At 41.3% G+C, this 16,222-nt stretch overlaps 1 protein-coding gene across 1 annotated transcript in view; it reads right to left on the bottom strand.

Moving 5' to 3' along the window:
• Positions 1-628: 628 nt before the first annotated feature.
• Positions 629-16,222, bottom strand: part of LOC141107485 (class II histocompatibility antigen, M alpha chain) — a 35,407-nt gene continuing 19,813 nt past the window's right edge. Inside the window, exons 3-5 of the mRNA XM_073598257.1 lie at positions 14,598-14,879; positions 10,910-11,038; positions 629-858 (exon numbers count right to left, since the gene is read on the bottom strand). Coding sequence (XP_073454358.1) covers positions 854-858; positions 10,910-11,038; positions 14,598-14,879 — 416 coding nt within the window. The 3' untranslated portion in view covers positions 629-853. The remainder of the gene's footprint in view (positions 859-10,909; positions 11,039-14,597; positions 14,880-16,222) is intronic.

Raw genomic sequence — 16,222 nt, 5'->3', positions numbered from 1 at the left:
ACACGTCACTTCTGGTGACTCTCCAGCAGAAATAATTGGAGATTTTGACGAGTTGGCTGTTTTCACAGCGTATATATAAACTACGGTACACGACAAGTTAGCTGTTTGGACAGAACACCGGTTAAGGAGGAAAAAAGTTGTCGCCGCCTTGAAAGGAGACCATGTTGTTGGTTACCAGCTGGCAGACTAACAATGTCCACTCATTATATTGTGTAACTTAGTGTATACGCTGTGCCGGTGTTCTGTGAAAACAGCCAACTTGTCGAAATCTCCAATTTTTGCTGTTGGAGAGTCACTGGAAGTGACGTGGTTGAAGATTTTGGAGAGTTGGAATTCTTCGGCAGAACACCGGCTTGAATACAAATTTTGACCAATTTTTAGGCATTTTGCCAAGGCACTTCTGAAGAAACCTCAAGGCACCTCAAGGCACCTCAGGGTGCCTGGGCACCCTGGTTGAAAAAGGCTGCTCTAAACTTCATACTTTCTGCATGGAGTGAAAACTAATTATTAATATACTGTAATAAACACAGATGTCAAAGTACAAAGGTATTTTCTTTTAGTATTTTAAACTTCTGACACTTATCTTCTGTTGCAGAGTAAAGGAAATAAGAACAAGAAGAGAGGGAAGGAAAACAAAAACAATGTATACTTTATTTTCATGGAATCAGTTGAATGCTGGAGGCAAAGCATAGATGCATAGTCATTCTCAATTAATAGTAAAATGTAATTTTGACACTAAAAGAGCCACCACATCATGGTTGGAGAATATCATGACACTACATTAGGTAAGTCATCACAAGAACTATTTGATCTTCAAAAAAGATGAATTGAGATTTTGCTGAATTCCACTGGATTAGTCTGTAGGGAACAGAATGGAGAACAATTATGAGAAGCATCGCTTTATTATCCATGTCAAAAACATTTTCCAAGATCAGAAACTAGATGAGCAGAGTTGCTATAGAAGTTTTTCAGCTATAAAAACGCTCTAAGGCCTCATGCACACTGGACGTTATAAAAAAGCCAGTAGCTTTAGTTGTAGAAAGCTGTAGCTGTAGAATGAGTTTTTCAACGTTTTTCAGTGATTTTACAGTGTTAGCTGTAGAATTTTTTAGCTTTTTTAACAAAATTATACTCCCACAAAAGCTCATGGCTCAAAAACGCTGATAAACACTGAATAGCCGCGTTTTTTGGCGTTTTTAAGCTTTTTTCAGAGTTATGCCCCGTACACACGGTCGGACTTTGTTCGGACATTCCGACAACAAAATCCTAGGATTTTTTCCGATGGATGTTGGCTCAAACTTGTCTTGCATACACACGGTCACACAAAGTTGTCGGAAAATCCGATCATTCTGAACGTGGTGACGTAAAACACGTACGTCGGGACTATAAACGGGGCAGTGGCCAATAGCTTTCATCTCTTTATTTATTCTGAGCATGCGTGGCACTTTGTCCGTCGGATTTGTGTACACACGATCGGAATTTCCAACAACGGATTTTGTTGTCGGAAAATTTTATTGCCTGCTCTCAAACTTTGTGTGTCGGAAAATCCGATGGAAAATGTGTGATGGAGCCCACACACGGTCGGAAATTCCGACAACAAGGTCCTATCACACATTTTCCGTCGGAGAATCCGACCGTGTGTACGGGGCATTAGAGCGTTTTTAGGCTTCATGCACACTGGATTTTTTTTACAGCTGCTGTTTTAGGCTTCAGACATTTTTTTTCTACAGTCAATAAACTCTCCAGCATGTTATCCTATGTGTCCATGTACACATAGGCTGTTATAAACTGTTTTTGGCTGGGGTGTTTTTTTGCTGTAAAAAAAAACCCCAAAACCAGTGGGTTCTGAGAGGAGTTTTTAAGCTGCTTTCAGCTGTAAAAATGCTCTAACGTAAAAAAACGCCTAAAAACGCTGATAAATGCAAATAAACGCTGAAAAACGCAGCTCACCAGAGTTTTCTAACGTTTTTGATCCAATTGGGGGAAAAAAATGCTACAAAACTCTAACGCTGAAAAAAAGCTAAAAAACGCTATTGCAAAAACGGTGAAAAAACTTTGAAAAACTCACTGTAAGCTACTGGCGTTTTTAGAACATAATTATACCGTCCAGTGTGCATGAGCCCTTACAGCTGAAAAACTTCTCTCAAAACCCACTAGTTCTGTTTTTTTTCCAGCCAGAAAACGCCCCTGCCAAAAACTGCTGATAACAGCCTATGTGTGCATGGACACATAGGATAACATGGACACATAGGATAACATGGACAAATAGGATAACATGCTTGGGGAGTTTACTGACTGTAGAAAAAAACATCTGATGCCAAAAAACAGCAGCTGTAAAAACGTCCAGTGTGCATGAGGCCTAACTCTGATAAAACCTGTAAAACACAACTATTCGGCATTTCTCAGCGTTTTTGAGCCATAAGCTTTTGTGGGAGTATAGTTTTGCAAAAAAAAAAAGCTAAAAAACACGCTACAGCTAAAAAACGCTGCAAAACTCATTCTACAGCTACAGCTAACGCCACCAGCATTTTTAAGGCATCCAGTGCGCATGAGGCCTAATAGTGCAATTCAATATTTAAAAGGAAAAAGTGCAAATGCCACAAATAAAGAAAAGACTCAGACATTCATCTCTCAATGCACAGTGATTAAAATGGAACAATCATATGTAATAGTGAATTGTAAACATAAAAAGTCCAAAATGAAGGGCAATCAAATGGTGGCATCCTTTAAACAATGGTGTATCCCTTCACCATGTAAGTAAATGTGGAAACAGTGGTATCTCCTTTTTTCAGTATTGTGACACCTCTGTGTTCACTGGCCTCTCACCTTATTGCTGTAAAGTAACAGCATAGAACAGTAATCTCAATTTGGTGGTCTGTGTATCTCTGCTCGCCTCTAGGGGTCCTCTAATGTTCATCCCCAGCTGGATGGATCTCTATGGTAAAACTTCCTCTATGGTGATCCTGGGTATTCTCCCTTAATACCCTCTGTGATTGTAATCATGTATAAAAGAGACTTTCCATGGCGTAATAACGTTTTATAAGGTTTATTCAAGTTAAACATGGTTTTACTCACATTAGCACAAAGTAACAATGCATGTACTCCACAAGTTCCGAACTCGTAATACTCCAGCATCAGTTCCGGTATGCCTCTGCTCACTCTCTACCCGTTACGTCACGCCCACGTGACTTCATCAGGGGATCATTTTAATGTGGAACTAGACGTGAAATGTTTTATAGAAGATTATTAGATTTTGTTTAACTTTCTATCTTTTTTTTTTATTTCTCTGTATATTCTTTTTTCCTTTACATTTCTTTTTATTTATTTTTATTTTCATTTTTATTTTTCATCTTTATCAGTTTTATTTTTATTTTTTATTTTATTTTTATTGTTACTTTTATTTATTTATTTCTATCACATTTATTCTTATTTATTTGCATTTTTATTCTATAATCTCATTTGTATTTCCAGTAGTACTTCTATTTACTAATATAATTTTTATCTATTTTGGCCACCCATTTTCCACTCCCCTTTTTTTATATTTTTTTATTTACCCTATTTTTTTTTGTTTATACTGTTCTGTAAATGCATTTTTAGAATATTTTTTCAAGAAATAATTGATAGTTTTAAGGCAGATGTTTAAATTACATACATGTGTTTTTTCTCTCCCATATAAAACACATAGTTATAAGTTATACTTTATAATATTGAAGAGATCATTCAGATTTTCTTAAAAATATATATTTTTAAAGATTTTGAAACATATATGCAGGCTAATAAAGATCATTACATTAGGGTTTTTTTTTTTTTTTTTTAATTGTTTAAAATGTTTATTGAATTAACACAGGAATATGAGAATTGTAAAAGCCTCTCCAGCCGTTTCTATTGGGTGACCCTGGCGAGTTGAAGGGGATGATTATTTCACATACAAATAAAACTGCACCGGGCTATGTAATAGATAGGAATTAAACTTCCGGAGACACCAAGAATGTGGACCAATAAGGGACTAGAAAAGAGAGAAGGGGATTATAGGGACTTTTAGGAAGCCTAAATCTGGTAAGATTACGTATTTCCATCCCTATGGGACTTTAAATGAAACCGTGGCCCGTGTACCTTGACATCAATGGTTATGTTTCAAGATACGTATATTATCCTCTTAATGTTGTTATCATGTATCAACAATTATTGTACATTTATATTGTAACAATAAAATTCCTCTCTTCCACATAATTACCATCATTTCGCTTTCATGTGCTTCATTCAAAGTCCCACCCCCTCCGCTCCCCTTCTTGTTTGACCAATAAGGGACTAGAACAACGGGTAAGGGCGGAACACAACAGTAGTTAAAATGGTGGACCGAATGCTTCCGGTTTAGCGGGAGAGCAATTGGTCTAGTGGATTAGGTCTGGGATATAAATATAGCGACGTATCAAGACAAAGCAGCTTCCTGCTGACGCAGTTGTATTTGCGAAACGTGTAGAGGCTGCTGGGAAACATACTACGTCACTTCCTGCTGGGCGAAAGCGAGGTTTGAGACGCACGCCGACATAGGAGACACACGGCGATACACCCATTTAAAATCGCTGGATAGGCTTGGTGCCGGCCTGTGGGCACTTTTGAATGTGAGTTTTATGGTCTCTTTTTAAACTTTTAAATAAACAATGTATACATATTGCGCAATGATCATTGTTTATTTCCTATGAGGATGGATATCTCTTGTACCGATACTATTAGGAAAAGCATAGGCAAAGACCCTGAGTTGAGTGGTTATCCCATTAATGAACCAAAGGTGTGTTTACACCTATATCTGGTGAGTGGCCAATCCATATGGTGGTGGTGTTGTCACAATACTGGTGGAACTAGCTGCACGGAACTACGAGTGGGGATAACAGCACGTGGAAATAAATTATTCTCATTGGAGAGTTGCACTGGGACTTGTAAAATATATTTTTTTAGCTGGTATATTTAATCCAGCAGAAACACTGGACACTTATTTATTTACTTATTCATTTATTTTTATTCAAAATTTGTATATTAATTGGGTAAAGGAGCTTTCATGGTGTTGTTTTTAGTGCACCAGTTAAAGGTTAATATTGGTTAATTTGCGCAATAGAATATAGCGGTATATGTTGTAGACATCATATATATTTTGTGTGTTTCACTGTCCCATATATATATTCACTATTATAATAGGAGTGGTGTTATTTAATTAATATAAGATTTATTTGGTTTAAAGGATAGCACCATTTGATTACCCTTCATTTTGGACTTTTTATGTCTACAATTCACTATTACTAGCACTCTTAATGTTATGGATTTTATTACCATATGATTTTCTTTGTTTTAGGTATTTATACTCATCACTTGCATTTGCATCACCATTGTTTACATTAGTTGCACATCATTAACAAGTTATTTTTTAAGGTATATTAGACCACCATATTGCTGTATGTGCTACATTTTGAAAAGATTTAGTTGATATGAACAGAAGTTTAGGGCGAACTCATCCAAAAATGCAGCATGGTTTTTTTTTGCATTGCACTGTGACTTCATATATTAAAACATGCTCGATTTGACAGCATTGGTTTCTACTTAACCCTGTTTTAATGCAAAATGCAAGGTAACAGGGCCAGTAAGGATGGGCGAACGGTTCAGACCAAACATTAGTTCGGCCCGAATATTGGCTGTTCGGAAGTACTCCGAACAATCAAATTAAAAAGTCGTTTGACAGTTTGTTCGGCCCGCCGGATGACCACAATGCACTGCGTCACCGCACAGTGCATTGAAAGCCCTGATTGGCTGAAGCAATGAAAGCTTCACCCAATCAGGGCACAGAGCACTGTCAGAGCCATGATTGGATGCTGTCATGATGACTGTATTTCATGGCTCATTGCTCTTAATCCTGCCCCACACTATAAAAGTATTCTTTCTATAGCGGCCATTTGTAATGTGTAATGTGTAGCGGTGTGGAGAGAGGTAGAACAGGGCTCTGTTCAGTGCTATTAGATATTTAGTGTGCTATAGTGTGCTATACTGATATTATTGTTAGTAGAATATCAGTTTAGTGTGCATCTAGGGATAGTTCAGTGTGAGTGTAGTGCGACTATTCATCTTTAAATTAGTGTTAATGTAGGGATAGTTCAGTGAGTGTAGTGCGACCACCATTCATCTTTACATTAGTGTGAATGTAGGGATAGCTCAGTAAGTGTGAGTGTAGTGACCATTTAACACAGTTTTTTTTCTGTGTGTTACTGCAAGTTTAACGCCATATAGTTCTGTGCGTTACTGCAAGTTTAACACCATATAGTTCTGTGGGTTGCTGCAAGTTTAACGCTGTATATTTCATTGTGTTACTGCAAGGTTAACGCCATATAGTTCTGTGCGTTACTGCAAGTTTAACACCATATATTTCATTGCTTTACTGCAAGTTTAAAGCCATATAGTTCTGTGTTATTTGAACACAGCGTCAGCCACTTGCTCCTTGACGATGCACAGCCATTACTCGGTTCAGATGTTGGTTCTGAGGCTGAGGTTGAGGAAGGCAGGAACATGAGCCTACAGAGAGGGGAGAACACTGATACACAAATTGGCAGTCATGTTCCCCCAGCCGCAGTGTATTGCCAAGTTGTCTCCAATGGTAATGAGGATGGAGGAATGATGATGATGAGGTCACTGACTCGAATTGGGTGCCAGATAGAGCAGAGGAGGAAAGTGAGGGTGAGGCACAACCCCAACGAGGCAGCCATCATGGAAGATTAGAGCGCAACCACCCTATTCCATGACATTGTAGAGCTGTTATCTCCCGACCCACTTCCCACGGCTCAGCTGTCTGGGCCTTTTTTAGTATATGTGCAGCCGATCGCACTGTTGCTATTTGCAAACTTTGTCTCAAGTGCATCAAGTGTTGCAAAAACACCAACCATTTGGGTACCACATGCTTGACAAGGCATTTAACTTCCCACCACTCAGCCCAATGGCAAGAGCACCTCAAAAGCCACACAAATGGGGCACAAATCTGTCCCTCCTCCTTACTCATCTCAGTCTGCCCCTGTTATACCTCATGACCTCTCAGCAGCCTCCACTGACAGGAATGATGGTATAGCGCAGGGTGTCCAAGGTCCTTGCAGCACATCTGCTAGCAGCACACCACCAGCTGTAGACAATAGCCGTCAAATTTCTCTGTCCCATCTGCTGCAGCGGAAAAAAAAATACAGTCCCTGCCACACACATGCCCATGGTCTAAATGCAAGCTTGTCAAAGCTGCTGGCTCTACAACTTCTGCCTTTTCGCCTTGTGGATTCTGCCCCCTTCCGTGAATTTTCAGAATGTGCTTTACCGCAATGGCAGGTTCCCAGTCGATATTTCTTTTCATGTAAGGCCATTCCATCTCTCTACCATCACGCGGAAGGCAATGTTGTGGCATCATTGGGCAAGGCAGTCAGCCGCAAAGTCCACGTTACTGCTGACACATGGTCCATCAAGCATGGGCAGGGACGATATATTTAGTTCACGACACACTGGGTAACTCTGCTTGCAACTCGGAAGGATGCAGGACAGGGCTCAGTGCTGCAGCTTGTTGTGCCCCCATGTCTCCATACAGCTGGTGATGATGCCAGATTCATCAGCTCTACCCCCTCCTCCATGCCCTCTTCTGCTGAATTGTCCTATGAACCTCAAGTATCCCCTAAGCGTGCTTCAGCTGGTGTGTCTAGGGGACAGGAACGACACTGGAGCAAAGATTCTTGCAGCTCTGCAGGGACATGCCCAGAGGTGGTTCACGCCACGCCAGCTGGAGCCAGGAATGGTGGTGTGTTATAATGGCACAAACCTCCTGTCCGCCCTTAGACAGGGAAAGTTGACACAGGTGCCATGCCTGGCACATGTCTTCACTTTGGTGGTGCAGCGTTTCTACTAAAGCAGGCCAGAAGAGTGGGTAGACATTTTAGGCGATCATTCACAGCCAGTGCTCGGTTGGCTGAAATTCAAACCACTGTAAACCGCCCGATTTGTGATATGCCCAACAGGTGGCAATGCTGTAGCGGCTGCACATGCAGCAGAGGGCCGTAAATGAGTACCTATGTGAATATGGCACAATGACATACTCAGGCTGGCTCAGCTTTTTTTCCCCATGCCAATGGCTGCTCATAAAGGATGCATGCACTGTACTGTCACCATTTGAGGAGGCCACAAGGATGGTGAGCTGTGACAATGCATGCACCAGTGACACAATGCCTGTTGTGTTCCTGTTGGAGCAGACTCTGCATGGCATTATGGACAGGGCACTCGAGGCAGAGCAGTGGGAGGAAGAGGAGGACTTCCTTTCCTCTCAAGGCCCACTTTATGCAGACACCATTGTTCCTATGCCACAGAACACACAAGAGGAAAGAGAGGCGGAGGAGGATTCTGGCAGTTTGAGACATTGAAGCAGAGGAAGACATACATCATGCAGTAAGAGATGGTTACCCATCTGCAGAACCCTTGGGAGTAGTACAAGGCTGGGAGGAGGCAGTTCCAGATACTCTAATCCTCAGTGACCCTGAGGAGTCTGCTTCTCATGCCTCTGCAAATTTGTGGTGCATTGGCTCCCTCGTGCTTCAAAGCCTGCGAAAGGACCCAAAAATACGTGCCATAAAGGAAAAGGATAACTATTGGTTGGCAACCCTCCTTGACCACCGTTATAAGGGGAAAGTCTCAGAACTCATCCCGTCCCCACATAGAGTGCAGAAGATGAAATATCTTGAGGACACCTTAAAGAGAAGTTTATCGAACGCTTTTCCCGACTCTGGTAGGTTACAGTGTCTTGGAAAATGTTGTTTTGAGGCTTCTGTTGGTTAAGAGGAGCAGTGGAGAAGGCATCTCTAAGTAATGCATTTCTCAATTTTTTTTAATCCTCGCCGCCCAGGACTGTCAGCTTCCACATCCCATCGGCAGCATCTGCATCACATGGTGGATGATTATCTAGGGACGAAAACAGAGATGGAGAGCTTTCCATCGACGATCCACTGGCTTACTGGGTCATGAGACTAGACCACTGGCCAGAACTTGCCCAGTATGCTATTGAGCTGCTGGGCTGCCTTGCATCCAGCGTGTCTTCCGAACGGCATTCAGTGCTGCAGGAGGTTTTGTTACTGATCATAGAACGCGTCTGTCCACAGACTCGGTGGACCATCTGACTTTTATCAAAATTAATCAGTCCTGGATTACCAGCAGCTATGAAGCCCCTGATGCCGATGTCGCAGATTAAGTGTTTTTGGAATGTGGAATCTCTGCAGGACTTCTAGGCTCCCTATAGTTGTGGGTGTTGATTTCATCTGGAAGAATGTTTTTGGTGTAGGTTTCATGGGCACAATTAACACCCAAAGACCAATTTTTTCACACCTGTTTGACAGGTGCATATCATTAAAATTTTTGACAGCAAGGCCAATTCTTGCTTTCATCAAGAGTACCTCTATAGGGTTACGGTGTGAAGGCGCTACCGACACCCAAAGAACAATTTTTCCACACCCGTTACAGAAGTAGAAATCCAAATTCTGTGGTAGAGACACCAGAATTTATCCAAAAAATCTCTAATCTTTTTCCCGGTGCACTACATTGTGGCCTCATCATACAGACTGGCTCCCCAAGTCGTTGCTTACAAAATAAAAAAAGCTTGCAGGGAAAATTTCATTTTTTGGGCTTTATTATTGCTGCAGCAGCTTTTATATGCAGTACAGATGTGCCACTTTATAGGTGGACTAAGGTGACCCCCCAGGCACTATATTGGAAGGAATTTTTCATTTTTATACTTTCACTTTAAGCATCAATAAACCACTGCCTTTTTAAAAATGACGTTTTTTACAAACTTTTTTTTCCATTGATACATGTCCCCCAGGGCAGTACCCGGACCCCCGTAACGATTGTATGCCCAATTACTTGCATATAATCCTTCAAAATGGGAACTTTTGATTTTTCACATTCGGGTCCCATAGACTTCAATAGGGTTGTTTTTTTTTGGTTTCGAACTATCCCAATGTTCTGGTGCAAACCAAAAAGGGGGTCGTTTGGACCATCCCTTATGCCGCGTACACGCGGTTGGATTTTCCGACGGGAAATGTTGGATGTGAGCTTGTTGTGGGAAAGTCCGACCGTGTGTATGCTCCATCGAACATTTGCTGTCGGACTTTCAGCCAACAAATGTTTGCTAGCATGTTCTCAAATTTTCCGTCAACAAAACTTTGTTATCGAAAAGTCTGATCGTGTGTACACAAGTCCGTCGCACAAAAGTCCACGCACGCTCAGAAGCAGAGGCGGCCGGTCTTGTAAACTAGCGTTCGTAATGGAGAATTAACATTCGTGACGTGGCAAATTATGAAATCTCCAAATGCAGCGCACAATTCTCTTCTTCTTTAATGGGATAATAATGAAGCTGCTTTGCTGGTGATACTGATGGAGTTCTGCCAAACGAATTATCAAAGGCTTTTTTTTTCAAGTGATATCAAGAATAATAATAATAATAGCACAAAATTAAAAACGCAAAAAGAAAAGTGCAAATCAACACTCCCCCAACTTCTACTAACACGAAATTAGCAGAAGGAGCCCAAAGGGTGGTGCTGAAAAACCACGTAGTACGTCACTACGTTCGTAATTGTTGGCCAACATTTGTATGACCGTGTGTATGCAAGACAAGTTTGAGCCAACAACCTTTGAACAAAATTCCACGGTTTTGTTGTCGGAAAGTCCAATCGTGTGTACGGGGCATAAGGGGCCAGTAAGAACAAGCCCTCACAGCTTCAAAAACAAAGTTCATATTATATGCTACTGTATATATACTTTTCTATGTGTGGAGATCTGCATTTCCTCTTTACATACTTAAAAATCACAAAACAAATTTCTTCCTTTTAAACACAAGCACAAGAAGTCCCGAACTTACCCGTCTGTTGTATTTTTTTGTAAAGACAGAGGAACATGAAACCCAGGAAGAGGAAGACAATACCAAGAGCGAAACCCAACCCACACAATGCGTTCTCCAGAACATCGGAGGGAACCGGGTAGTCTGGAACTGCAAATAGAGAATAAAAGTGAAATACAGATATAGATGGATCTGACTCTACATGTACAAGTAAGAGCTCTGTGATTTTTAAAGGGGCAGACAGAAGATCGTTTTGTAAAAAAAAGTGTGACTGCTGGATGACCTACAGAACTAAAAGTTGTAAAAAGTTCTCTATATCCAGGTATTTTAACTGACAATTGCGCAGTCATGCAACGCTGTACCCAAATAAAATGAAGTCCTTTTTCCCCCACAAATAGAGCTTTCTTTTGGTGATATTTTATCACCTCTGTGTTTTTTTTTTTTTTTGTTTTTTTTGTTTTTTGCGCTATAAACAAAAAGGGACAACAGTTTTGAAAAACAAAATAATATTTTTTACTTTCTGCAATAAAAAAATGGAAAAAAAAAAATCTAATTTCTTCATATATTTAGGTCAATGTGTATTCTGCTACATATTTTTGGTAAAAAAAATCCCAATAAGCATATATTCATTGGTTTGTGCAAAAGTTATAGTGTCTGCAAAACTATGGGATATTTTTTTATTTTATGTTGATTTTTTTTACTAATAATGGCGGTGATCAGCAACTTATAACGGGACTGCAATATTGCTGTGGAAAGTTGGGACACTAGCTGACACCTTTTGGGGACCAGTGACACTAATGCAGTCATCACTGCTCAAAATATGGACTGTCACTGTACTAATGACATTGGCTGGGAAGGGGTTAAACATCAGTGGCGATCAAAGGGTTAAATGTGTGCCTAGCCAGTTTTTGTGCACTGCGGGGGAGGTGCTTTTACTAGGGAAAGGCATGGATCCATGTTCCTGCTTTGCAGTAATGGCAGCAGTCAGAGACTTAAAGTGGGACCAGTGACACTAATACAGCGATCAGTGCTAAAAATATGCACTGTCACTGTACTAATGGCACTGGCTGGGAAGGGGTTAAACATCTAGGGAAAGAAAATCTATTACTTCCCCGTTGACAGGACAGGGCTCTGCCTTGTTTCCATAGGCAGAGCCCTATCCTGTGTGTGTTCCGGACGATCAGCGGGTGCCAACGGTAATCTATGTGCCGACTCTCACTAATCAACATCTGCTGTGTAAAATCAAAGCAGAGCTGGGTTGCCGTCGGCACACCCGCGTGCCCCCTAACTTGAAAGTGCCAGCCCCACATACTAGGTGGGTTCAGGAAAGCTGCCTTGCCGTTGTATATCTAGGTTATACAGTCAGCAAGTAGTTAAAATAAGGATTTGCATTTCGGTGAGGATATTTGGGTTCCTAAGACATGTCAATGGCTTCTTTTGTAAATTGAAGAGTCCAAAGGAGTAAAACTCTACAGGGCTTCTAATCCTAATCCTTGTTATAATGATTTATGCACCGAGCATGTCTTGCTTCTTTGCTTATTTGCGTAGGTGGCACCAAATATTTTAATGGCTTCAGTATACTGAAGTGGACATACCATGTCATGACTATAGCCCATGCTTTAAAGAGTAACTCCGCTTTTGTTGAGAAAAAAAAAACACTCCCCTCTGGGTGATCTATGTACATCGCAAAGATTTTAACAAACTTTGCTGCAGATTCCTACCTTTTGTTATTCTAAATAAATAGTTGTTTGTTTGTGTTCATGTGCAAAATGAATGTAAATGGGAGTGGTTTTATAATCATCGATCAGCTGCTGCACCTGCAGGGCTCTAATGAGGAAAGTGACAGGGTCTGTGTCCCTTTAGATGTGGTTTCCCTTTGAGAATATCTCACCAAAAATGAAATTTTTATTGCAGGGGATGCCAAAAATCTGACTTACCACAGACTTTTGGAAACATTAGTGAGCCAATCACACAAGCAGGAACATTTTTTTTCTTGGGGGGGGGGGGGCTTCTCTACACCATCTGTGTACAGAACGCCTACAGATTGCCATATTGCATTTTACAGAAAATGACAGCATTGCAGGTTGAAATGGAAGGATCATTTTTATAACATTCAATTACAAAATGACTTGTGTTGCAACTGTATACACTATATTGTTTTCTATTTGCATTTTTTCCCCACAAAAGTGGAGTTACCCTTAAAAGTTAGCTACCTATGGATAAACAATAGAGTACATTTACCATGAATTTTCGTTCCCATCTCTATATCAATTTATCTAATTTATTAAAAATGTTTGTTCATCTATGCTCGCTTTTGCTGCACGCTTACATGGACATTACATTGTATTTTGCTGCTTACTATTGCTGTTATCTTGGCTCACACGCTTAGCATTCAAGTCTGCTTTTCTCTTTATCTGTATTTGGTAGATTAGTGTGGTGCAGTTTTTGGGGGTTGACGTTGTCACATAATTTTAAGTACACAGTGGGATGCCTTTCAGGATAGGGATTTACATTTAATGTGCTACTAAACCCACAACAGTAAAGTCAGTCTGTATATGCAGTAAGGCATGCTTGTTATATTCACTGTGGAACCTAAGGGGTTAATCCTCCGCACTGTGTAAAAAGGCTGTTTGATCCTGTCTTCTCTGATCCTCCCCTTTTTACTGTCCCCAATACATCTGCTGATAGAACAGAGCCTTGGAGGGACTCTGCACATGCTCAGTTTGGTGTGTATTGCTAGAGAGTGTTTTTTTATTTTTATGAGGGTGCATGTGATCAGCACAGGGCTAATCAGCACTGTCCAGACAGAGGGTCGGGGGTCCTGCATCCTCATAGGACAGTGAGAGCAGAATGAAAACTACGCTTTTACGGGTGCTCAAAATGCCCTCCCTGTGTTTTGGTAAGCCCAAGGGGTGGATTTCTGCTTAGCTAATATGGACCGTGGCCTAGGGCACTGGTTCTAAACCCTGTCCTCAAGTACCCCCAACGGGACATGTTTGCAGGTTTTCCTTTATCTTGCACAGGTGCTTTAAATCAGAGTCAATGGCTTGGGATTTTGGACAGCTATTTTATCTAAGAGAAATTCCCAAACAATGGCCTGTTGGGGGGTACTTGAGGACAGGGTTGAGAACCACTGGCCTAGGGCATGGAGCTGTTGTGCACTGCTTTCCATATTTCTCATGGTCAGTAACCTATTTCCCGTTCAGGCAATCCAACTGGGTCTTCTTAGTTGCTGTCCCTGAACAGCTTGTGCCTTTTCCTTGGGTCCATATACCTATAACAGAACTTCTAGTTGTAGGTTCCAAATTTACTGACGCTGAGAAGGCTAACTGCCCCTTCCAGCCCTTTCCCCCAGCTATGCCGGCCATGGCGCATATGGTGTGTCTATAACATCAATCTCATTAGTGAGATATTAAAGCTAGCCAGGTGACTAGGGTAGGAGAGAAGCGACACAAGACAGTTGACCTCAGGCAGTGATGGCGAACCTTGATGTTTTGGAACTACATTTCCCATGATGCTCAACTACACTGCACAGTGCATGAGCATCATGGGAAATGTAGTTCCAAAACATCTGGGGTGCCAGGATTCGCCATCACTGACCTCGGGGAACAGCAAGTATAAATCTGAGACTGATGACCACAGATTACTTCATTAAGGCAAGTCAACTTCAACAAGCTAAAACAATTTATAGCATGACTGTCATACTGACCCCAGTATTGGACAATAGTCCTGCTATCACCCGCCACTTGCACATTACAGGAATAGACATCATTATAGTTAGGGGTGACGTTGAGGTAAGAGAAGGCTTGGAAGCTGTCATCAAACATGGCGAAGTATCCAGGAGATTCTGACTCTTTTGGCAACAGTTCACTATTCTTCCTCCAGGTGACGGTCAGTGCAGGGGGGTACACGTCACGGATGAAACAGATCAATGTGTTGGGCATCCCCATTCGGAGGGGATGTGCTGTGAACACCTCCGTTTGAGTACCACCTAAAAAGAAAGCATGGAAGATGAAGAGCTGTTTGTTGCTGCATCCTTAGATCCAGTCTGTCACAAATTCCTGTTCTCCCGCTATATAAATAGTGTATTCAGGGTAGTGGTAGAACAGTAACAGACGGCTGGACTTCTAAATAAATTCTTTTTTCCCCCTCATTAAAAAAACTGAAGCATATCATGTTTCATGATAGACGAGGCTCTAATGCTCTTATGGCACCAAACAATACACAATGCTTCGCCTAGCAGAATAACAGCGGTCATCTTTGCTTAACATACTATACAGTATATCTAATTGCATCCATCCCAACTGTCCCTGATTTGGAGCAATGTCCCTCTGTCCCTCATTTCTCCTCATTTGTCCCTCATTTTGGTCTGATCTATATAGTTGTATATAAAATGCACTTCTTATCTTTCAAAAAGTGTTTCCCAGAGCTAAACCTTTCATCCAATTTCTAAATTGCTGCATTTGTACATTTTAAAAGCCAATATAAAGGAATAGTAGTGGTAAAAAAGTCCTTGTGGATTTCATTACCGTATATACTCGAGTATAAGCCAAGTTTTTCACCACATTTTTTTTGTGCTGAAAATGCCCCCTCGACTTATACTCGAGTCAAGCACTTTTCTGCAGCAGAGAATGACATTTTCCGAACTGACTTTGGGGCCCCGTATCTCGGGGCCACTTGGTGCTAGGAACCCCAAATTTGGTGTGCAAACCCAGTGGAACTAGCACTACAACATTTCCTAGCACCAAGTGGCCCCGAGATACGGGGCCCCAAAGTCGGTCAACTGTGTCCATCTGCAGCAATGTCATTTCGGGACCCTTTGGGTCCAGAGACCCCGAATTTTGGCTGCAGCTAGGGGGCATCTGTGAACCCTTAGCTACCGAGTTTGAAGTTCGGGGGACCTATGGCTGCAAATGGACATTGTTGACCCTCTTTTCCACTTACAGTAGCTGCATATTTCTCACCCTTGTCTTATACTCGAGTCAATAAGTTTTCCCAGTTTTTTGTGGTAAAATTAGGTGCCTCGGCTTATATTCGGGTCGGCTTATACTCGAGTATGTACGGTAACCTTTTTTTTTTTAATTCTCCTTTGCGGGGGTGTGGCAGGGGGTGTGTCCTATGCCTACATACGTTTGTTAGTAGGTGTCCCTCATTCCCATCTCAAAATGTTGGGAGGTATGCCAATGTCAACACATAGATAGTTGTTGTTGACATTGTGGGGATGATTTACTAAAACTGGAAAGTGCAAAATCTGGTGCAGCAATGCATAGAAACCAATCAGCTTCCTGTTTTTTTTTTTTCAAAGCTTAAGGCTCGGTTCACACTGGAACTGGC

The sequence above is a fragment of the Aquarana catesbeiana genome, linkage group LG09, assembly GCF_042186555.1.
Source record: "Aquarana catesbeiana isolate 2022-GZ linkage group LG09, ASM4218655v1, whole genome shotgun sequence".
NCBI classification, from domain to species: domain Eukaryota; kingdom Metazoa; phylum Chordata; class Amphibia; order Anura; family Ranidae; genus Aquarana; species Aquarana catesbeiana.
The sequence above is the reverse complement of the archived record's forward strand: the minus strand, read 5'-3'. Positions and strand labels throughout refer to the sequence as shown.